Genomic DNA, 23,367 nt, shown 5'->3' with positions numbered 1-23,367 from the left:
TTCACAAGTTAATCTCTACTTAAAGACTTATAAATTATCATCTACCAAGTGAAACCAACAGCAAATATATTTGTAGAAATGTAAACTACTTAATATTTCTCAAAGAATCAATATACACAAAAAAAAATAAGATTAAGATTTGTCTCGTATTGGATGACTGCAAAACATGAGCCACCAGCACCAAACTAGACTATTGGTATCAATATCCCTCTCACACAACAGCAAATCCATTGCTCTAGTTTGGAGACCTACTTTCCCCTCCTCATCTTGTCACTGGTGGCTGAAGCCAGTAGACTATTACCGGTGGTTCCCCCTGGAGGGGCTTGCTGGGGAGGACAGATAGGCCAGGGAAAATGCTAAAAAACACCAGATAAGTGATATAAGTGACTGCAGAAGGGAGCATGGATAGAGCCTGTGTGATTCAGTGTTTCAGGATTCAGTTTTTGGATCTTTAGAATTTGGGGTCAATGGACTTGGGGCCCCCAAATGCTGATCTTTCAGAAGGCTATTGCAGCCTGGCAGAGAAGGGAAAGACCCAGGAGTCAGATGTCTTATTAAGATGTGTGAGTATGGTTCTCATTCAACTGCTGTAGCTGCTGTTTTGAAATTCGTTTGTCTGGTGCTGTGCTGGGACGTCTCAGCCACTCATGGAGCATCTCCTATTATACCTGCTGTTGTCTTTGTGAGGTGGAGCCTGGCCTACATTCTGGCTGCCACATATCCATAATGGCAGGAAGACATTGTCTTAGACACATGGCCTATTGTTTGGGAGAGGAACTCCACATCCTCAGTGGCAGGAAGACACCATTTTAGCTGCTTTTGTGAAAGAATGAAAAACTCTGGAAATAGCTTTAGGCAAAGTCTATTTTTCAGTGTCTCTTTGTTTTTCCCTGGTTTGTTAAATAAATCTCTTTGTTGTTGTTTTCTAAGCCTGAATAGTCTTATAATTGTGCACATGGGTGTAGAACCCAGACAGTGACTGATAAACTATTTGGACAGTGGTGTTGGCCAGTTTTAGAGCTCCTTTGCTGCCCTGTATCAAGTCAAGAGGACAGTCAACAAAGTGAACCTTCCATCTGTCAGTATAACTGGAGATTTATGAATTTTGAGAAAGAAATGTCTTCTTTGCTGTGCCATATTTTTCTAGTCATATTTTTTGCCATATTTACACTGGTGACTTTCTCCAGAAAACCTATGTAGCAATGATGTTCCTGTTTTTGCTTCAAAAAATTTCAATGATTTTATAACCAACACATTGTGTGTGATATTTACATCATCCTTCAAGGTTTCAGTTCTTCAATGGAGATTTCTTCAATTCTTTTATTGACCTTATTTTATTTTTTGATATAATTCCTCCATGATTAGTTTTATACATTGCTTTATACCTTTATACCTAACCATTTCCTACATTTTTTCTTAACCACTTCTTATCTCCTACTCTGTAATTAATAAACATTTTTCAGAACAGAGACTTTGCCCTTGCTTATGTTGTCGTTATTCATTAGTTTGCCAACTTTTTATTTTTATTATTTGCCACAGTACTTGACTTGGGGCACAATTAGAAATCTCCCATTCCACAAAGAATATGTTTAAGACTCCCAGTACATGCCTAAAATCATGGCTAATTCCAGTCATACTATGTTTTTTCCCTATACATACATACCTGTGATAAAATTTAATTGGTAAATTAAGCACACTGAGAGATTAACAGTAACATAGATTATAACAATATATAATCAAAGTTATGTGAAAGTCATTATTGCACATAATATTTGTACTGTAGTTGATGTAAGTTACAAAATCAGAACTGAACTAATGAGGATTTGGTACAATTTTGAGAGTATGGCTTTTTAATGTCCTTTTTCTAAGTAAATACCCTTGTTAGTAACCTACTGTTCTTTAATTATTTCATATTAATTATTTAAAAATGCTGAAGGGAAGAAAATTTTGGACATAAGTAGGTGCTCCCATCAAATTGTGCCATTTGTACAATTTGCTACCTTTGTACACATCTGATTTGATTAGATTCTCAATGAGATCCTTTCAAACTCTAGTATATTAGTGTGCAAGACTTCTGATTTCCAATTTATTTTGTTTCATGGCATTTCTCATATAAAACTTCCTTAAAGTTTTAATAATTTAATAAGGTCAGAGTCTATGGGAAAAGAGATTTTGGCTTTATATCCCAACAAAGGTCCTTGGTATCCAGAACTTTTGGTATGTTGTATTATCATTTTCAGTTGCCTCAAGCTATTTTCTAATTTGTTTTGTTTTCTTCTTTCATCCAACAGTTATATAAGAATATGTTATATAATATCTACATTTGTGATTTTTCTCCATTTTCTTTTTGTTACTAATTTCTTGTTATCTTTCATTGTGATCAGAAAAGATACCAAAATATTTTAAGTCTTCTAAAACTTGTAATGATTTCTTTTGTAACTTAGCATGGGATATCTCCTTAGGAATGTTCTATGTGTGTTTGATAAGAATGTTTATTCTACTGCTTGTATAATGTCAGTACTGCTAGATATGTCTGTTAGGTCCTTTCGATCCATTGTGTTGATCACACATGTTCTCTCCCTATGGAGTTTCAGGCTGTATCATTTGTTCATTATTGTAAAAGGGTATTACTAAGTCACCACTCTGTTATATTGTTGTCAGTTTCTTCCCCTAGATCTGTCAATATTTGCTTTATATACTTAGATATTTGTTTTATATATTTATATTGGGTGATATATATTTATAATTGCTGTATCTTTCTACTGAATTGACCTTTTATCAATATGTAATGATCTTCATCTTTTATGACAGTTTTTGACTTTGTGTGTTTCATCTAATATAAATACAAATACTCCCTTTCTCTTGTGGTTACTTTTTGCATTGAAAACCTTTTACTTTCAGTTTGTGTATGCATGTGTGTTGTGTGTGTGTGTGTGTGTCCCTTAAATCTAGCATGGGTTTCTAGTAGACAGCACTACCTTTGAGAAGCTTTTTCTGACTTTTTAGATAGATTTCAATATGTCTTTTCCTAAGTCCCCAGATAATCATGCAGATTTACATAATGATAATTATGCTGTTGTTGTGCAATTACCCGTTGTTTTAGTAGCCATATTCTATTGGAAGCTAGAGACAAGAGCTTCTTCCATTTCCAAAGGCAAACAAAAATTCCTTATACATAAAAAATGGCCAAAAAAACATATTGTGGATTATCTTTACTGGGAGAGGAGGCCAAGGCAAAAGCAGAAAATCCTAACTGTGATAATGCCAACTCTTCTTGACAAATGCTGGACCACTTCAACAGAATGCTGATCCGATTGTCTTACAAGTGAAGGTACACTTGAATGACTAACATAGTTCTTCACGTATAAAAAAATTTATATAACTAAAAGTATATTTCTACTGGAGTACAGTGAAGGGAAAGAGAACACAAAAGAAGAGAGGGATTTCAAAAAACCTAATATGCTATATATAAAGGAGAGAAATTATCAACATTCATTTCCTAATTATTTTATTTAACAAATACAGTGTATAAGAATATGAAGCACTTCACTGTTGAATGGTGAAAGATAGACAAACATAAGTGAATAATATTGTATCACTTTTTCAATCATGTGCATTTTCTTTTAAAATGTTAACGTGATAATACAAGACACTGACCTATTGAACATTGTATATTTGTTATTTTCCCCCTTTCGTGCAATCTTGGAATACATTTCAACTTGAAATGAACAAAAAACTCCCAAACTCTAATACTCCTTTTGAAAAACACAGTCATATAACGGTGAATCAATATTTGCTGCAGAAATCCACTGCTGATGAAATTGGCACAGATCCAATGTTTAACATTAGTTAATATTAGGTAAATTGACAGATCATCCTATTTAAAGGCCCTTTAACTTCAAGTAATCTATCTTTTTCTATTCCCACAAACCTGCAATTTTGTCCATATTTAACACAACTGCAACAATGACAATAATATTATTAGTTTTAATGAACTCTTAATGAGTATCAAGTGCTGCTAGTCTATCACATGTATTTTGGTTAAATTTTCACAGCATTCTAGGGCTGTGCTATGTCCATATTCTATAAAGTAACTGATTCTTAGAAACATTAAAAGTACTTGCTCAGTCTGCACACAAGAAAGTAGTGGAACTAGAATTCATCCTACACTAGACTGATCCTAAGTAATTGTTGAATATATTTTCCTCAAAAACTGAGATCTTGTACTTTAATGAGTGCCTAGTGCCCTGCAAGATCTAAAATAGAGTAAGTGCTCAATAAATAACTGTTGAACTGAAAGTTGAAATTTTAAAGAAGTGGATTTTATATTTAAAACATATTTTTTCTACATAATGAGAATGAAACAAAACTACACCTCTACTTTAACTTTTTTTTGTTTAACTGACTTTAAGAAGGAAGAGTTTATGATCTGACAAGAATTAAACTAGTATTTCCCAGTTCCATTTCTTCATTAATTCTGCACATTATTTAACTTCAGATATTACATATTATTTTTTTAAGAGGCTGTTTGTGTCCAAGCATGATGGTAAGACCTTAGAAGTCCAAAATAAATATAACAAACTAGTAACGTGACTTCTCACTTGCAAGGCAAAGACTTACATTTTTCTCAGAGATACATAAGCTGTCTGAACCCATGATGCCATATTATTTCCTGAACTTATTCATGCCTTCAGTCAATTCAAGGATATATGGCCTACTACTGTGCTAGAATTCGTTGAAATATTAAAGTAACCAACAATCTAATCCAGTTTTCCATACCCATTGTTAGCAAGAAAACTGGAAAGTGTTCTGCTTGCTTTTCTACCCGATGTCTTAATAAACCCCTGTCAGATATATACATTCTAAATCTAGAATATCAAACTTTGAGTGCTCGTGACTTTAAATGTAGTTATACATTTGGAAATACAACTTTTAAAGTAAGAGGCATTTTGGGTTGAAGTTGGGTCTATGCAGACAGAAAGGGAAACAAATGAAATTCTCGGATTGCATCTGTCCACTTTCCATAAAATAGTCACAGTGAGCTATTAGCCTCACATTACAAGTTTAAAAGAGATAGCAAAATAAACTAATTATCCCAAGATAACACAGATTTATAAGAAATTATAAATCTAAGGTTTAATTCTGAGATCCATGTATGTTTAGATTTATGGTCTTTGCTCCTTACAATTATTCACTGTTGAACTAGTTTTATGAATTCTCTGGACCTCAAATTCCTCAGCTGTTAGGGAAAAATTATACATTTAACAATCATTAATAAACCAAATTAGGAAGAGTTGTTCTATATAGTTTCTTCCCACATGTTGACATTATATTGAAAATGAGACACAGCATTCATCCTAAGACCAAAAGTATTTTGGAATATTTTATTTGAAACTGAAAAACTTGTCATGAAATTAATACATAATGACTTCTCAAATGTTTAAACTTAATAATAAAGGAAGTCATCCTATCAAGGATATTCAGCTAGGTTTCGAAAGCCAATCATATTTAAGCTGTTTATTTTCTATTGTTTAAACATGACAAATTGCCATTTATTAGCTACATGCTACATAATTATCAAATGTGATAGTAATCTGCATATTTTCTTAGAAATCATTCTGTTAAGTTTCAGGTCCTCCAAACTGCTCTTCTGTTCAAAGTTGACTCAGAACTCAACTAGACTCACTGAATGAAGACTATTCAACAGTATTTAAAAGAATCTTTTCACCATCATTTTTACATGAAAATATTTTAATGCTATGGGGAAAAAAAAACTATTATGCCTAAAACTCTCAAAGTTCTGCATTTGGTCACCACTAAAGACCACTAAAGTACCATAGAACTGTGCAACAAAGTGGGACAATTCTGGGTTAGACAGCAAAAGGACAATATTTTATCTCAGTCTTCTTAAAAAGTCTTAATCTAAGATATGTTTATAGGATTATGGGTTCCATGAAGCACTGAATTTACGTTCACAACTTTGATATCTGCATTTACCTATGAAAATGACTTATAAATTTCAATAATTATTCAAATTGATTTATAATCTCAAACCATTCGCAAGCACTGCAATTTAGGCAAGAAGCAAACCTAGCTTCTCATTTTCATGCATTTGGACCAAATTACTTGAAAGGTAGATTCCTCAGTTTAATTTTCTATTGCTTTCAGACCAAAATTGATGTTACTAATTGCATACAGATCTCTCTTCATTGCACTGGATAGCCTGGAGTAGTTTTCCCAAGACTTAAATACCAGTTACTCAGTTTCTTCTTCACAGCTGTCTTCACTTCCTGGTTTCTCAAACTATAGATCAGTGGGTTCAGAAAAGGGGTAAAAATGGTATAGAAAACAGACAGAACTTTGTCCACCATGAAGTCTGTAAAAGGCCACACATAGATGAAGATGCAGGGCCCAAAGAACATTATCACAACTATGAAATGTGCAGTACAAGTAGAAAGTGCCTTAGATGATCCTGAGGAGGAATGACCCTTGATAGTGACAAGAACAATGATGTAGGAGGTAAGCAAAAGCAGAAAACATATAAGAGCAATCACGCCACTGGTTGAGATCATAAAGATCCCAAGAACATATATATCTATACAAGCCAGCTGGATGACCAAAGGAAGGTCACAGAAGAAACTGTCTACAACATTGGGACCACAGAATGGCAAATAGAGGGTAAAAGCTAACTGACTCATTGTATGCAGTAAGCCCACTGTCCAAGAAGTTATCACAAGTCCCACACATACTTTTTGGCTCATAATTGCTGAATAATGGAGAGGTTTACATATGGCAATATACCTGTCAAAAGACATGGAGATAAGCAGTACAATCTCAGTCCCAGTGAAGAGGTGCAAAAAGAAGATCTGAGAAATGCAGCCCTCAAAGGAGATGGTCTTGCGCTGAACAAAGAAGTCCATGATCATTTTTGGAGTGGCAAAGGAGGACAGGCACATGTCAATGAGTGACAGATTACTGAGAAGGAAATACATGGGGGAGTGAAGGTGAGAGGTGGACAGGACCGTGAGCAAAATCAGACAGTTGCCCAACATGGTGATTAAATAGAAAATGGAAAATATCACAAAGAAGAAAATTTGTAGCTCAGAAGACTCAGTAAGTCCAAGTAACACGAATTCAGACACTCTGGAATAGTTGGACTTCTCCATTGATCTGAAGGTTCTGCTCAAGAATGATAAAATGGAACAAAATGACAAAACTAGAAAATGTGATACTTCTATAATTACAGTTGAAGGAGTTCTATCAGTAATTCACTAGAATGTGGATTATCTAAAATTTAACTAATAACTATCTCCGTAAAGATTTTCTTTTGGGAACCACTTAATTACCACTAGATGTCAATTCAAATAAACAACTTCTTAGTTTTGGCCACCTTTAGAAATATTACGTCATATTCATCACGTACATCACAGTGCTCCTCTTCTGAATAATCCATAATAATAATAATCTGGATTAATAGAGAAAGATCATACCAAGTTAACCTACTCTACTTAGGTATATAAAAATGTAAACAAGGGTTGAATTCTAAGCCCCCCAAAGTGCAGTGTTGTTGAACACTGGACTTTACTGTTTAGAATAATTATTTCTTAAAAATAGCAATAAAACACAGCAAAACCAAGCAGCAATAAAAAGCCACAAATCAGAGACATTCTGCAGGGGAGGGGGAAGAAAAAGACTAGGCAAGGGCAGAAAGAACATAACTGTTTATGGTGATGGTGCACGCGTGAATTGGTGGTGGAAATTATATGAGGTATCCACCGGAGAAAAGAAAGCAAAAATTGTTAATTAAATAATTTAATTAATAGTTACTTCAGAAGAGCATTTAGTATCCTATGGGGATGATAAATGACTTTTCATTTATATAACCTCTTGTTTACTCACCTACAGAATAATCTAGTTCAGTTTTCAGTTGTTTTACCAGTTGTTTTACCAGTATTTATAAGTATTTCAGTTGTTTTACCAGTATTTATAAGTATTATAATTTATTTATTTAATTAATTAGTCAATTTATTTCCTTACATCTTTGTTAATTTTTGGACAGTATTTAATTTCCCTCCTCATGTATAGTTCCCCGCGTTCTCCCACCACCATATCCATCGCCAGAGTCCCTGGTGCTCTTCGCTCCCCTGTTTTTTGTTTTTTGTTTTTTAAGATTTATTTATTCATATAGAGCTGGGGTACAGGCCAGAGATGCAGAGGGTGAGAGGATTCACCAGAGACAGAGCAGGGAGCAGAACAGGCAGATCCACGAAGTACACTGCTGAGGTCGCTCCCCTGTTTTAACCCTTCTTCCTACTCCTCCCCTGCTGTATGGCTCAGACCTATGGTCAATTTGAAAGTTCTGGGTTTTTTCCTGACTTATTTTTTTTTTGACTTCTCTACATTCCACATATAAATGAAACCATCAGAAGGAAAATAATAAATATTATTTTAACTATTAGCATGTAAATGACAAATTAATTCAATGAAATTATTGATGACCCAAAAGTATGCTGTAACATTTGAATGTTACTCTTTATTTTTCTGTTCTGTGATATTACTCGAGAATTTTTTTAAAAGAGAAAAAATATCCATCCTTTTTTTTTTCTCTTGCTACTTTAAGCTATTTTTTAGACTAGAACAAAAAGGGATTATAGCACTGGGCCAGAATAATATAGAATGGGCATCTATTTGGACCAGAATATAAAATGCTTAAAGCTAAACAATGTAAACAAACAAAAACCTCACAATGATGCTGATTTAAAAAAAATGACACTGGCATCAACTGAAAGGAGAACAAAGATACAATAAGGAATCAAACTCAATTTTAAAAATTGTTTTCAATTTACAATATGCTGTGAGTACTACAAATATCTCTTAAAGCTTCTTTACATTTAAGTGACTTGCTGCCTTTCAACAGGGAGAAAAATCTGACTCCATCCTCATTTACTTACATATTTTCAAACTGTTATATCAATATTGATAAATGCTTTAATATTTTTTTAGAAACCACTATTTCAGCAGTCTTAAAATTGAATTGTGGCCAAACAGTTAAAGGATTAAACTGTTCTTGATTTGTTATCACTTTGGTCATATCTCAATAGCCTAAGACTTGGTCTCTTTACTTGTGAAAGTTAACAGGTCTTTAGAAACCAGTAACCACCTTACTTGGGTGACAACTGAGAATTTTCTAGGCTTCAAAATCCAAATTTAAGAATCAACATACTTTATTTCATTAATAACAAAAATCACATTAAAAATATTTAATCATTTCCTTTTCAATTGAAGTATATGTATACAAATTATATATGTTTCACTTAAACATCATTAAAAATCAGCATTAAGTTCACCAAGTGAAAGCCCACGCCTATATTTCACCATACAATTGACCCATTTCACCTGATTTATTTACCCCCTTGTTCCCTTCTGCAGTTAATTGGTCTTATAGGCTAAAAGGTGTTTTTTTTTCTTTTTTATCTAGGTCATCTGCTTGTTTGCCTTTTCTGTATAATACACATAAATGAAATCATACAGTGTTTCTATTTATCCATCTGACATTTTACTAAGCATAATTTACAGATTATAAAAAAGATGTGCTTCCAAATTTTTACCTTTTTAAGTTAAATTACTTCTTTTCATATAAAAATTGTATCAATACCTTGATCTATTACAAGCATTAAAAAATCTCAATCTCACATATTTGAAATTGTTCTATTTTTCTGACTCATGAATATGATTATTATAAGAATACAAAAAATACCTAATTTATATATATATATACATACACACAAGTATGTATTTATTATAAATTCATGGAGTCAAGGCTTATTTCTACTCTTACCTCCAAAAATGACATCTATAATACCTACTTAATGGAATCATCCATCTGTCTTCAAGTTAAATATCTTACTCTTTTTACTACTTCTCCATTACTTTTGCTTTATACTATAATTATTAAATTATTTTTTGTTAATCCAAAGAACAAAACTACAAGTTTCTCAAGATCCTTAATATATTTCCAATTTTTAACCTACCAGCTATGCATCAGGAATCAAAAACACAATATCCTTTGATTCACAAGCCTACTGTAATCAGCACAGTCCTTAGTGAACATCAGAAGTCTGAGTTTGGATATATATTTCCTCTCATATTAGCATAAAAGTCACTACAAGACAGAGACTTTTAGGAGATCAGGGACTAGATAAGACAAGCTACTTGCATTGGGAGTTATTAATGTTGAGCTGACATTCTCAAAGTTGCAACAAGAAATGTAGAGTGTGTCTTTGCTATTTAAAGTGAGGATGCACATTTGTGATGAAGCATGTTCATTAAAGAGAATCCCAACTGGGAGGGACTGACCTAGAAAAAGGAGAACTTTGTGCTGTGGTTTAAGGATAATTTAAGTGGCAAAAAAATTTGATCCTTTGAATGTGGAAATATTCCCACCTTTATAGCCAGTTTTTAGTGTCCCATAGTTAGTCTAGGCTGACCACTTCTGCCAACTCGCTTACTAGAAGAACCAAACAGATAAAGTTTCTGACAGGACAGTAAAAACTACTAGTAGAGGTTAATAGGTACGATGCCACCAAGAGTAGGTGAAATCTGGGCAAGGGGAACTTGGAAAGACTTGACTACCTGTAAGAAATAAAGACAGATACTTGTAAATATACCAAATCCATTCCAGAGGTGTGAAACTGTATTTCTAAATTATATACAGAGCTGCAAACCAATGTGATCTCAATAAAAACTAAGCTAAATAAAATAATATAGATGTGAAAGTAAAAGTATAGATAAGTAAATTTAAAGATTTTTAATAATATACAAATAAATGTAAAATATTTAGCACAATGCTTGGCACAAAGAGTGCTGGATAAAATATAGTAGAATGATTAGCAGAGGTGATAATAATTATTAATGTTTTTTGAAATATCTAAGACTTATAATACCGAGGGTCTTGCTATATTTTTTTGCGTGCCAATCATTCATCTGTGCTTGCTCTCCAAACACATCTTTCTTCCCCAATACCTCAATGATGTGAACTCTTCACAACTATCTTATCTATCCTACATTCCCCACAGGACTGGTAGTTGAGTCCAAGAAAATTTTCCCTAGCTGACCACCTGCCTTGCAGTATTTGAAATAAGAAAACAAACAACTTTGTTTTTAAGGTTTTTTTTTTAATTATCTATTGTGAGAGAATAATAGAAAATTCCTTAAAAAAAAAGACAACTAATATAACAGTTGTAGTCAGGAAACCAAAGCTATTTCCTTGATTTAATGCAAATCAAAACCACAAGGAGATACCACCTCACACAAGTAAGAATGGTGCATATCAAATACACTAGCAACACCAAATGTTGGCAAGGATATGGAAAAAGGAACTTTCCAACATTGCTGGTGGGAGTGCAAACTAGTACAACCACTATGGAAACTTGTATGGAGGTTTCTCAGACTACTAAAAATGGAGCTACCATATGACCCAGCAATTCCACTCCTACGGATCTACCCAAAGGACACAAAAACATTAATTCAAAAGGACACCTGATGCATCCCTATTTTTATTGCAGCACTATTTACATAAGGCAAAACCTGGAAAGAATCTAAATGCCCCAAAATAGATGGTTCAAGAAGATGCTGTTTATAAACACAATGGAATACTACTCAGCAATCAAAAAGATAAATTCATGCCATTTGCAGCATTACAGATGGAGCTAGCTGGGATCATGCTCATTGAAATAAGTCAGAAAGAAAAAGAAAAATATCAGATAGCTTTACTTATAGGAGGGGCATAGGGGAACCAAATAAGATATAGGGGGAAAAATAGTAACAATACAAAATGGACAATTATAAACCAGAGACATACTGCAGGAGAGAGGCAAATCAGGTAAATATAGTCAGGAATTGGAAATATTTCTAATATTCAAAAGTACCTTAATGCCAAAATATTTAGCTAATATGCATGAGACATGCTTAACAAATTTTGTACTTAAGAGTACAAAAAAATAGATAGTACATATAGACCCAAGAATATATAAGAATTACATCATCATTAACAAAAGGGACTTTTCACATGGGAATAAGGAGCTAACTTTGGAATAGGACAATTATCTAGGATTATCCTCATGGATCCAAAAGTCCTTAAAAGTGAAAGAAGCTTTTTTTTGTTGATAACAAAAAAAATAGTTCTAATGTTTATATGAAAGGCAAAAAAATAGTCAACACTTTACTAAAGAATAAATTGCAAAGACTCACATTAGCCATTTCAAGACATACTATAAAGGCACTATAAGCAAGACAGCCCAGACTTACTAAAAAAAAAAAATAGATACATATGCCAAAAGAACATAATAAAAAACTGACAAGACCTGCCCAACAATAGTCATTGATCTTTGACAAAGAAACAGAGTAAATTCAGTGAAAAGGTAGTCTTTGCAACAGATGAATCATAAAACTTGTAGAAAAGATGTAGAGAAAATATTTAAGAAGCTGTAGATATATCACTCACTCTAAGGGACAATATCAAACACAATCTATGAAAAAAAAAGTCTGAGAAGTGGGCCTCCCTGCTGGCACAACAGATTAAGAAGCCACTGCAGCATTGAGTTCTGTTCCTCAGCCAGGGAGGTGGTGGTGCAGCAGACCTCTCCTGACACACCCACTGCTCCCCTCCTCAGTGTATTTCAATCAATCTGCCTTTTCTGCTCCCCACTCTGTCTCTGGTGAATCCTTTCACCCCCAGCACTTCTGGCCTGTACCTTAGTTCTTGTATGCTAAAATAAATAAAACCTTTCAAAAAAAGAAACTGCTGTGTCTAGCAAAATTGAACAATTAAGTAAATGGATGATGGTGACCAAGTGTCATGTAGAATGTGAATTTACCTAGTAATGAAAGGAAGAAGCTAGAATGATCCATGATAAAATAGATTAAATTTGGAGACATCAGTATAAACTTTTATTAACCTCAATATAGATAGATAAATATAGTTACAGATATGTATACAGTGAACACTGGCATGCACACATATATTCCCTGATTCTGTTAACCAAGAGAGCCCTAATCAATGGCTCCTCGGTAGCAATAAGCATATCTAGTACCCAAACTTTTTCTTTTTAAAAAAAAGATTATTTATGCATATGAGAACTGGAGTGTAGGCCAGAGGTGCGGGAAGTGAGAGGACTCACCAGAGACAGAGTGGGGAACAGAACAGGCAGATTGACCAGAATTCACTGCTGAGGGGAGCAGTGGGTGGGACAGGTCAAGTCTACTGTACCATGTGGGTCACTTCCTTGACACCTCCATGTGGCTTCTCTCTGGGGATCAAACTTGTGCCACAATGGCTGCCCATAGTTCATAGTGATGTATTTTAACCCCTTGTGCCACCAGGGAGGACCCCCAAACTTTTTCCATAAGAAGAGAAGTATGGACTTAGGTTTTAAGTCATAGACAGTAAATATGTGAGTACTGGACATCTTGTCTCTAGTGCTAATAGATTATAGCCCAAAGTATAAAAGAAATAACCATGAATCCAGGCTTAGGTTAGTTTCCTTGTGCTGCTATAAAAATCATAATGGCTTAAAGCAATGCAAATTTATCTCTGACAATTCTGGATATCAGAATTTTGAAAATGAAGGTGTATGAAGAACTGGATGTGCTAGGAAAGAATTTGTTCCTTGCTTTTTCTAATTTCCAAAAGCCTGCCTCCAGTCCTCAGTCTGAAGACCCACCCTCTATCTTCAGCACCAACACATAATACTGTCCAGTCTCTCTCTTACTTCTGCCATTTACCTTCTCTACCTCTGTTCCTCTGTCTTCCCTTTATAAGGATACTAGTGGTGATGGTAGACACACTCAAATAATCCAAGATAGTCTTTCCATATGAGGAACCTTAATCTGTTCATACCTGCCAAAGGCTGTTATTATTTGTATGTTAACAGATTCACAGTTCTGGGGATTAGGACATGGAATCCTTATGTAGTTATTTAACCTACCATAATAATACACACTTACCACCCCCGAATATCCACACCTCTGCCACATGCAAAGCACATTCACTCTATCCCAAGGTCCCCAACTCTGAAGTCCAAAATTTCATCTTTCATTACCTCAAAAGTTCTAAAACTCACCATCTAAAATACTTTTGTTGTAATTTTGGTGTAGGTGAGGTTCTGGGTATAATGTACCAGGGGGGCAAAATGTTTTTCTATCTGTGAACCTATTAAACCATAAAATGTTGTGGTTGAACAAGAGAAAATGGAAAATGGAAAGAAAAATAGTCACCAGTCCCAAGTGACTCCAAAATCCAACTAGGTGAGTACATTGGTTTTCAGGTCTAAAAATAATTCTTTGTAGATCAAGGTGCTGCTATCTGGGTCCACAAATTCACTGTCAGGGCCATCCTTCCTTTCTTATAAAGAGTAGATATGCCTGTAGATAAATACCTGTGTCAGACTGTTTCTAGCTCAAAAACATTTTAGAGTCTAATAGATGTCTTTCCTTACATACTAGCTCTATCACTTCAGTCCAAGGTGAGAGTTTCTACTAACATAACATCTCAAAAATTATCTTGCTCCCTTGTATATATGCATATATCCCAGAGACTTGCTATTTATGTCTTTCTTGGATACTTCTGTTTCTCTTCCTGGATTCTGCTGGGCAGTTGAGAGCATCTAGAGAATCACACACTGTATCTCTTCTGTAAATCTGTAGGCATGTTATCCTTCCAAGACACTAAAAGGTTGTCTAGCAATACTTACTTTTTCACCAGAAGATGCATCCCCTACAGTGAAACTCTTTATTTTAGTGTCTTTAAAAATCTGGATAGGTGGAGAATTTCCCAAATCATAAGTACTATATTCTTTTTTTTTTTAAGATTTATTTATTTATGCATAGAGAACTGGGGTACAGGCCAGAGTGCAGGGGCGGTGAGAAGCTTCACCAGAGACAGAGTGGGGAGCAGAACAGGCAGGTGGAGGAGTACACTGCTGAGGGGAGCAGCAGGCAGGTCACGCCATGTGGATCACCTGTAGGGCAGGCGAGGATCGAACTCATGCTGAAGTGGCTTTAGCTTCTTAGTGCTGTGATTTAACCCGCTGTGCCACCAGGGAGGGCCTCCCTATATTCTTTTTAATTGACATTTCGTTCCTCAAATTCACTCTTTCTTTGTATAATTTACTTTAAGAAGCAAGGAATGAAGTCATGCCTTCAACACAGTGCTTGGAATCACCTCAACTAAATACCCAGGTTAATTTCTTACGAGTTCTGTTTTACACATAACTATTAGAATACAAGTCAGTTAAGCTTTCTCCCCATATATAAAAAGAATCTCCTTTGGTGGGAAAAAAATTACCTGTAGACAACTGCTGTCAATCTTCACTAATGAAGCTTAAATGCCTGTCTTAGAGTTGGTGGAGGAGTAGCAATACATCTAGAGAAGTGTAAGCCTATACCTCTGAGTCACATACAGTGCTATAAAGCAACACTACCTTAATAAAAAAAAAAAAAAATAGCACAGTAAAAAAAAAAGAAAACCCACCAACCATAAAGAATAAGAAAATTGACAATAAAACCATGAGATAACCCCAATCAACAAACACCCAAAAATAGATAACAGAATTATCGGTCAAAGACATTAAAACAGATGCTTAAAATGTGATAAATATGGAGCCTCCCGAGTGGTGCAAGGGGTTGTCTCAGCACTGTGAAGCTATCCACAGCAGACCTCTCCTGTTTTTGCCCTCTGTTTCCCTCAGCAATGTACTTCAATAAATCTGTCTGTTCTGCTCCCACCCTGTCTCTGATTCTCTGATGAATCCTCTTACCCCATACCTCTGGCCTATACCCCAGCTCTTATATACCTAAATAAATAAAAATAAAATTTTTAATGTGGTAAATATGGTTTATATTAGAAATGTGGTTAATAGTGGTAAATACACACGATGAAAATATAATGAAGTGGTTTTTTTTTTTTGTGCTTCCAATATTTTGATTTTTTTTTTTTTTTAGTGTGGTAACATTAGTTTACAACTTCGGTATATATTCAGAGATAAAGGATCACACTTCTTCAGATGTATGCTACTATACCACACACACCACCAAGACACCCATAGCTCACCATAGTCTGTTGGGCCTCAATTCTAAAATCAGAGTTCTAGGGTTTGTTGTTAATGTGTTTCTGTTGCTTTGTTTTCTATCTCTATATTCCATATGTAAGTGAAACCATGTAATATTTGTCTTTCCCATTCTAACTTATTTTATTTGGCATTGTCCTTTCCAGTTCCATTCATACTGTCACAAATGTTTGTTTTTGTAAATGAGTAGCATTCTGTTTTGTGTGTACACCACATCTTCACAATACACTCAACAATCTTTGGCACTTAGGTTGTTTTCTATAACTTAGCTATTATAAATAGTGCTGCAATGAACACAGGAGTGCATATGTCCCTTATAATACGTGTCTTTGTATGTTTCAATTCGATACCTGTGGGTGGAATTGCTGAATTAAACGGTGAATCTGTTTAGATTTTGGGAAACCTCCACACTGTTTTCCATAAGGGCTGGATTGATCTACATTCCTACAGAAGTATGAGGACTCCTTTTTCTTCTCACCACTCTATCTTTTCAATATGGGTCAGTGTCATTAAGTATGAGGTCGTCTCACATTGTGGTTTTGATTTGCATTTCCCTGATGATAAATGATATTTTTTTATGTGCCTGCTGACCATCTCTATGTGTCCTTTGGAAGTGTCTCTGTAGCTCGTCTGCTCATTTTTTCGATTGGGTTATATGTTTTCTTGTTGAATTGTATGAATTATTTGTGGATCCTGAATATCAGCCCATCATCAGATGTCTGATGTGAAAATATTTTCACCCATTCAGTGTATGGATGTGTGTCTTTCTGTTTTAATGGTAGTTTCTTTCACTGTGAGGAAGTATTTTAGTGTAATTATTTATATTATTTTTTCAACCACATCATTGAAGTCAACATTGTGTAGTGTTTTCCTTCCATTTGGTTTAACTGAGTAGTTGAAATAACTCCATTTTCTTTTTGTAAAGGCTATCTGGCTACATGTATGTGTGTGTGTGTTTGGGTGTGTGTATATATATATGCAAGAGCCTCTGAATTTAATCAGAACAATCCAGATAGCCAAGAACTTCAGCAAAATCCAAGCTTTATTTATATAAGTATAAATAAATAAATAACAGGTAGTAAACCAATATGAAAGGAGAATCTTAACTGCAGCCAGAGGAGAAAAGACAGTTCAGCAGAACGACAATAAGAGTGGTTTTATTAGGCATATATATATATATATATATATATATATATATATATATATTTATATGTACTCTAATGATTACAATGTTTCTCTTTTTCACTTCCTTGTACTTTCCTTCCTTTTCGATTAACTGAGTATTTTAAATAACTTCATTTTATCACATCACCGTAAATCATTATCCAAGGATTTTTCATGAAGAATGTTTTAAAAATATGAACATTTTATTCTTCTTTAAGAACTTTTTGCTGTTGCTGTCATATATTTTACTTCTATATTATTGCGCTGTACTATTTTGCATTTATAATTAATTGTCTTTTAAAATGATTAGAAAAAAAAGTCTTTATATTCCAAATTTACATACTTATTTACCATTTCCAGATCTTTTCATTTCTCCCCACAAATTATATTTTTACATCAGAATTTTGTATATATGTATACTGTCAATAACTTCTCCCTAGACTTTCATGAATATTAAAAAGCTTGTTACACTATTCTTTGAAGTTTATTGCCACTGTATATGGAGTCATAGCTTGAAAATTTGGGTTTTTCTTTAAGAACTTTAAAAATGCCATTTCACTAGCATGGTTCCCATTGTTCCTAATAAAAAGTTGACCATCATTCTTATTCTTATTCCTCTGAACTGTCTTTTCTCCCCTGGCTGCCTTTAAGATTTTCTATTCATATTGGCTTACTACCTGTTATTTATTTATTTATACTTATACTGCTTGGATTTTGCTGAGTTTCTTGGCTATTTTATTATTTTTATGAAATTTGAGGGTGAGTGCTCTTGCAGTTATTTCATTTCCTTTGCATCAGATTTTTTTGTTGTTGTTTATTCTTTTAATTGTGGCAAAATTAAGGTCCTCCCCATTGGGTCGCACCACCTTAGGGTATCCACCACTAAATCACCCTCAGTCCACCATCATAGTCCATTGTGCTTCCTTCCCTGGTTGTTCTTACAGAATTTTGATATCATGTATATTTGCTCTATGATATTCACCTGCCTTGAGATATGTTAATACTACTCATGTTGTGAAATACTTTCTTTCTGTCCTTCATATTTCTTTATTTCTACTAATCTGTCTTTACAATCATTAGTTATTTTATTTGCAGAGTACAAAATGTGATTCCCTCCTTCAGAGAACCTCTTTCTGATTTCGAATAGTCATTTTCAGGTCTTACACAACCACCTATGTTTATAGTTTTCAGTTCTCTCCTTAAAATATATATCTCTTTATAAATCATTCATTCATTATATTATAGTAGTTTTGTAAAGTCATTACGTGGCAATTCCATCATATGATTCAATTGAGAATATGTTTAATTATATTTTTATTATTAATTATGAAATATTTCCCTGCTTCATTTTCTTGATCTGGTTTCTAATTTTTTAATTATATTCCTAACAGTTTTTATTAAAAGTTCAGAAGCAGATGAAGACTTATATTTCCTTTTACTTTGATTAGTTATTCAGAGTTATAATTTCTCCTCAATCTTGAAGTTAGAATGAAGATTTAATCATTTTTATTCTTTCAAAGGTTTATATGAATTGGAATTTGGAGTATTCTCTAAAATTTTTTATTTAATTTAGATTAGATTTATCTCCATCATCTGCCAGTTACCACCAAGAAGCTGATATCTTGGTTCTTGTCAATATTTGGAATTGTAAGGTGTTCAAGCCATAATTGACCTAGTTTTGCTTCCCTGAGGATTCAACTCTGGAAATATCAACATTTACGTAGTATGGTCATGAATGAGAATATGCAAATTCCCTCTGATTTTCATTTCTCCCTCTACTGTCTCTTTTCTGATTAAATTACTGGCATAGGTACCAATGAGGGGTAGAGGGAAGAAATGTGAATTATTTATTTTTGTATTTTGAGTTTTTATAGATTCTTCTTTTAATCCATTATCCAGAACTTGATTTGATTTGATTTGATTTGATTTGATTTGATTGAGCTAAAATTGTTTTACAGCATTGTATGTCATCCAGAGGTATAGGTACACTTTCCATATATTATAAAAAGCTCAGCTTTTTTCCCCATAATCCTTCCAAAATACCTGAAAGTCTTTGGCAGCATCAATCTTCCATTTCATAATGTCCAGATGAAGCATTTCCCATGCGTATGGAAGTTGTCAATGCTCTTGAGCCATTTATACAGACCTAGTCCCTCTCGGAACTCAATACAATAAGGTTTCTTGCTTCATCCATTCTCTGATAACCTCATAGAAAATTGTACTCTTTATTTTGAACTTTCCTCATTGTTGATAAGGCATGAGAATATTTCTTCTACAAACCAGAATCAGAATCAGTGGATTTTATGCTTGTGGTTGGTTTTTTGAGGATAAAACTATTTTTACTTTTGTAAGCCTTTTCATTTTTTCCTTTGTAATTTCCATTCAGCCCCATTTCTTTTGGTCTATCTCTATGTCATATTTATTTATTAGAATTTTTCATGTACCAAGTAGACTAACTTTCTATCAGTTGGATTAGTATTCTGATTTTTTATGCATAAATTCCTACCTCCCTTAGGTAGGAAGGAAACATTCAATTTCCATGCAAACCTCTATAATTGTGCAAGAAAAAATCAACACAGTCAAATGTGGTAAGCATATTTTTGTCATTCTTTGTCTTTTGCCTACACATATTTTGATGTGCCAAATTTAACTATTTTTATCATAATTAACTGCCTATTTTTAACTCAATGGCTATAAAATCATTATATTTTACCTTCAGTTTTCACTTTGTTTTGTTCTTCAAAACATGTTCCTTGGGGCCTTTCATCTAAAGCTCCAAATTTTGACTATCAAGTGTATTTATGCAAAATGTGACTTTAGAGAAAAAAACTAGAGAGACAATAACATGAAAAGTTATTCTCTGTCATTCTCCTGATCACAGGACATAGCTAACAGGTACATTTGTTGGCCAGGACCTAGAAAAGTGGCTTCGTGTCTTCCCAGGCACCTGATTGCTGCAGGATGGATCACCTGATAATGGTTTTTCCACAATCTTGTCTCAATACCCAGCACAGAGAATGGTCTTCTACCCATTGAAAGATTTTATAAGTATCTAAGCTCCACATTAAACTCAATTATCCTTAAAACAACTAGAATTATTTATGTAATCTTCAATAGAATCTGAAGTACCAAATAACCACCATTATCATAATCAGAATGAAATCAATTGAGGGGAGGTCTTAACATAAAAAGGTTCTGATAATTATAAAACTCTGAAAAAAAAAATCAAGTGAAATAATTTTATAACCTTTTTCTGTAAAACTAATTATCTTTCTTTCTTCTCTGCCATATTGGCTGAAGGATAGAGAGAGAGAAATTTTCAAAGCAGTTCTCAGTATAACATTGGGCTTTTAATCATGTTTTGATCTTCACCCAGAACCTTGATAAGATTATTCTAAGCCACAGAAGAAACATTTGTGAATTATCACTCTTATTGAAAATATTAAGAAGAATTTTTACTGTAATTAGAATAGAGGGGGAAATTCCTAATCCAAGGTTAAAATACTTACGTTATTTGACTCACGCACTCCTATGTCTTTCACACTTACTCATTCTGGACACACAACCATTCTGGACTTCTTTTATAATCCTTAAACATAGCAGATTAACACTCTCATTCCCCCCCACCTTGTCCATAGTAGTACTTGAGAAATAGGAAACATTCAACAAAAAGCATTGTCAAGTGAGTAGATGATTTTGCACCTGTAATTCCCCCATCTTGATTTTTTTTTTATAAAATCCATTCAACAAGCCACATGCCTACTCAGTAACCTCCTCATGGAAGATTTTACTTCCTGATTGCGAAGGGTGTAAATCACAGGGTTCATCAATGGAAAGATGACTGTGTGGAAAAAGGAGACCACCTTGTCAGCTGGTAAGGCTCTGAAGGGGCGAGTGTAGATGAAAATGGCAGGTCCAAACATGAGAAATATAATAATGACGTGGGTAGTACATGTGGACATGGCCTTGGTCTTCCCTTCAGACGCAGACCCCCGGACGTGGCAGAAGATGACCGCATAGGAGGCCAAAAGCCCCAGGAAGCACAGGAGGGTGAGGAGGCCACTGTTGAAGACCATCAGGAGCTCCACAGTGAAGGTGTCTGTGCAGGCCAGCTTGATGACCTGTGGCACGTCACAGAAGAAGTTATCCAGCTGATTTGGGCCACAGAAGGGCAAACGGAGAATGAGCACCACCTGAATAATGGAGTGGATAAAGCCTCCAAACCACAGAGCCAACAGCAAGACATAGCAGGTTCTAGGGTTCATGACAGTGGAGTAGTACAAAGGCCGACAGATGGCGATATAGCGGTCAAAGGCCATCACAACAAGGAGTAAACCCTCCCCGCCTCCAAGGAAATGCAAGAAAAAGAGCTGAGTGATGCAGCCTCTGTAAGAGATTACCTTCTTCTCAGAGAGGAAGTCCACCAGCATCCTGGGAGCCACAATGAAGGAGTAGGATGCATCCAGGAAGGCCAAGTTGCCCAGAAAGAAGTAGAGGGGGGCAGAGAGGCCAGGGTCTAAGTTGATGGTAAGGATGATAAGGAAGTTTCCAGGGAGGATGATGAGGTAGAAAGTTAAGATCAACACAAAGACTAGAAGCTGAATGTTTGGAGACTGGGTCAGACCAAGGAAGATGAACTCTGTCACCAGTGTGCTGTTTTCTTTCTCCATCTCCCCTGCCTATAGAACATCAAGGAATACAGAGTTTATTTCTATCTCTTCTGTCTGTCATAGCTCTTGAACTAAAGGCAGTGTATGCCACATCTATGTTAAACATTAACTCTGCTACAACCTAAGAACTCTTTTCTACCTTTTATCCTGTATTTCTTAGCCAGAGCAGTCATGTTCGTAAGGTTTTTATTTGAATGGAAGGTATGATAGGAGAATGATTGACAACAAAGTGGAATGATTTTTTTTTAAGTGACAAAATATGCTGTGTCTTGATTGTAGTGGTTACAGTACCTACTTGTTAAAACTTACTGCACTAGGTCCTCCCTGGTGGCACAGTGGGTTAAAGCACAGTACTAAGAAGCTAAAGCCACTTCAGCATGAGTTCAATCCCTGGCACCAGAGGTGATCTACATGGCACAGCATACCTCTCCTTACCCACCTGCCAACTGATGTACTTCTTCAGTCAGCCTGTTCTGCTCTGCACTCTGTCTCTGGTGTCTCTTTCACTACCCCTGCACCTCTGGCCTGTACCCCAATTCTGTATGCATAAATAAATAAATCTTTAAAAAAAAAAACAAAAACCTACTGAACTACTAAGACCATACAGCAATGTGTATATTCATTACATGTGAAACATGTATTAGGGAAGTTGACCTAAAAAGTAAAAAATAAACCAAGCTATATTTATTTAAATGATCTCTTTTTTTTTCTCTAAGAATATCAACCCATCATTTTGACTAAATAGAAAAAATACTAGTCATTCTAAAGCTATTGAGATCTGAGCTCTTGTTTGTACAGTGGTCTCCCAATTGAAAGTGAGCTCAGCTAATCTACATAATAATTTATTGTTATGAAACCAACAGTAAAATTTGTGTACATATATTGCTATATCCCATTCATTGAAGCTTTACTTTTGAAAGGATTATAGTTTACATAGAAACAAGGTATAATTGAATATAAAATAAAAAACAGGATGCTTATGCATACTCAAAATTTGTTTATTGCTGAGATAAAAATTTCAAATCTTGAAGACCCTTGAATAGAGCAAAATACAACAATGTGATACAGAACAATATGTCACATGTTCTCAGTTGTTTTTAAACACTGTTGTGGAACATGGAGTGTACTGAGGAGAAAAGGAAAGGTCTCCATGTACACATGTGTAAACATGCACAGCACACACATTGTTTTCTCAGCAAAAATAAAGGTCAAAAATTTGAAAATGGAGTCATCCAAAGCAGCTCTTCTCTGTTCCTTCCTTCCTTTCTCCCTTCCTTCTTCATAATCTCCTTTCCCCCCTCCTTCCTTCTTTCCTTTCTTTTTGTTAATTAGCATTCATTAACTTTAATATTTAGCACTCTTTCTGTGCAAAAATCTTGTTAGGAAAGTAAATCAGAAATCTCTATTTC

The 23,367-nt window shown here is 34.6% G+C and overlaps 2 protein-coding genes across 2 annotated transcripts; both read right to left on the bottom strand.

Annotated features, from left to right (window-relative positions):
• Positions 1-6,206: 6,206 nt before the first annotated feature.
• On the bottom strand, positions 6,207-7,166 carry LOC101625593 (olfactory receptor 4K2-like). The gene has a single exon (XM_004694566.1). It carries the CDS (start codon positions 7,164-7,166, stop codon positions 6,207-6,209), a length of 960 nt encoding a protein of 319 aa, XP_004694623.1.
• A 13,865-nt stretch (positions 7,167-21,031) lies between these two features.
• Positions 21,032-21,958, bottom strand: LOC101625368 (olfactory receptor 4N2). Its single transcript, XM_012734053.1, has one exon. The coding sequence runs from the start codon at positions 21,956-21,958 to the stop codon at positions 21,032-21,034; it is 927 nt and encodes a 308-aa protein (XP_012589507.1).
• Between the last annotated feature and the right edge of the window lie 1,409 nt (positions 21,959-23,367).

The sequence above is a fragment of the Condylura cristata genome, unplaced genomic scaffold (genome assembly GCF_000260355.1).
Source record: "Condylura cristata isolate star-nosed mole 26May11 unplaced genomic scaffold, ConCri1.0 scaffold00045, whole genome shotgun sequence".
In the NCBI taxonomy this organism is placed as follows: domain Eukaryota; kingdom Metazoa; phylum Chordata; class Mammalia; order Eulipotyphla; family Talpidae; genus Condylura; species Condylura cristata.
This window is presented reverse-complemented; position numbering and strand designations above follow the sequence as displayed.

Bases quoted from the DNA above. Each gene is read 5' to 3' on its own strand.
- LOC101625368 (XM_012734053.1), bottom strand. From the start codon at position 21,958: ATGGAGAAAGAAAACAGCACACTGGTGACAGAGTTCATCTTCCTTGGT.
- LOC101625593 (XM_004694566.1), bottom strand. From the start codon at position 7,166: ATGGAGAAGTCCAACTATTCCAGAGTGTCTGAATTCGTGTTACTTGGA.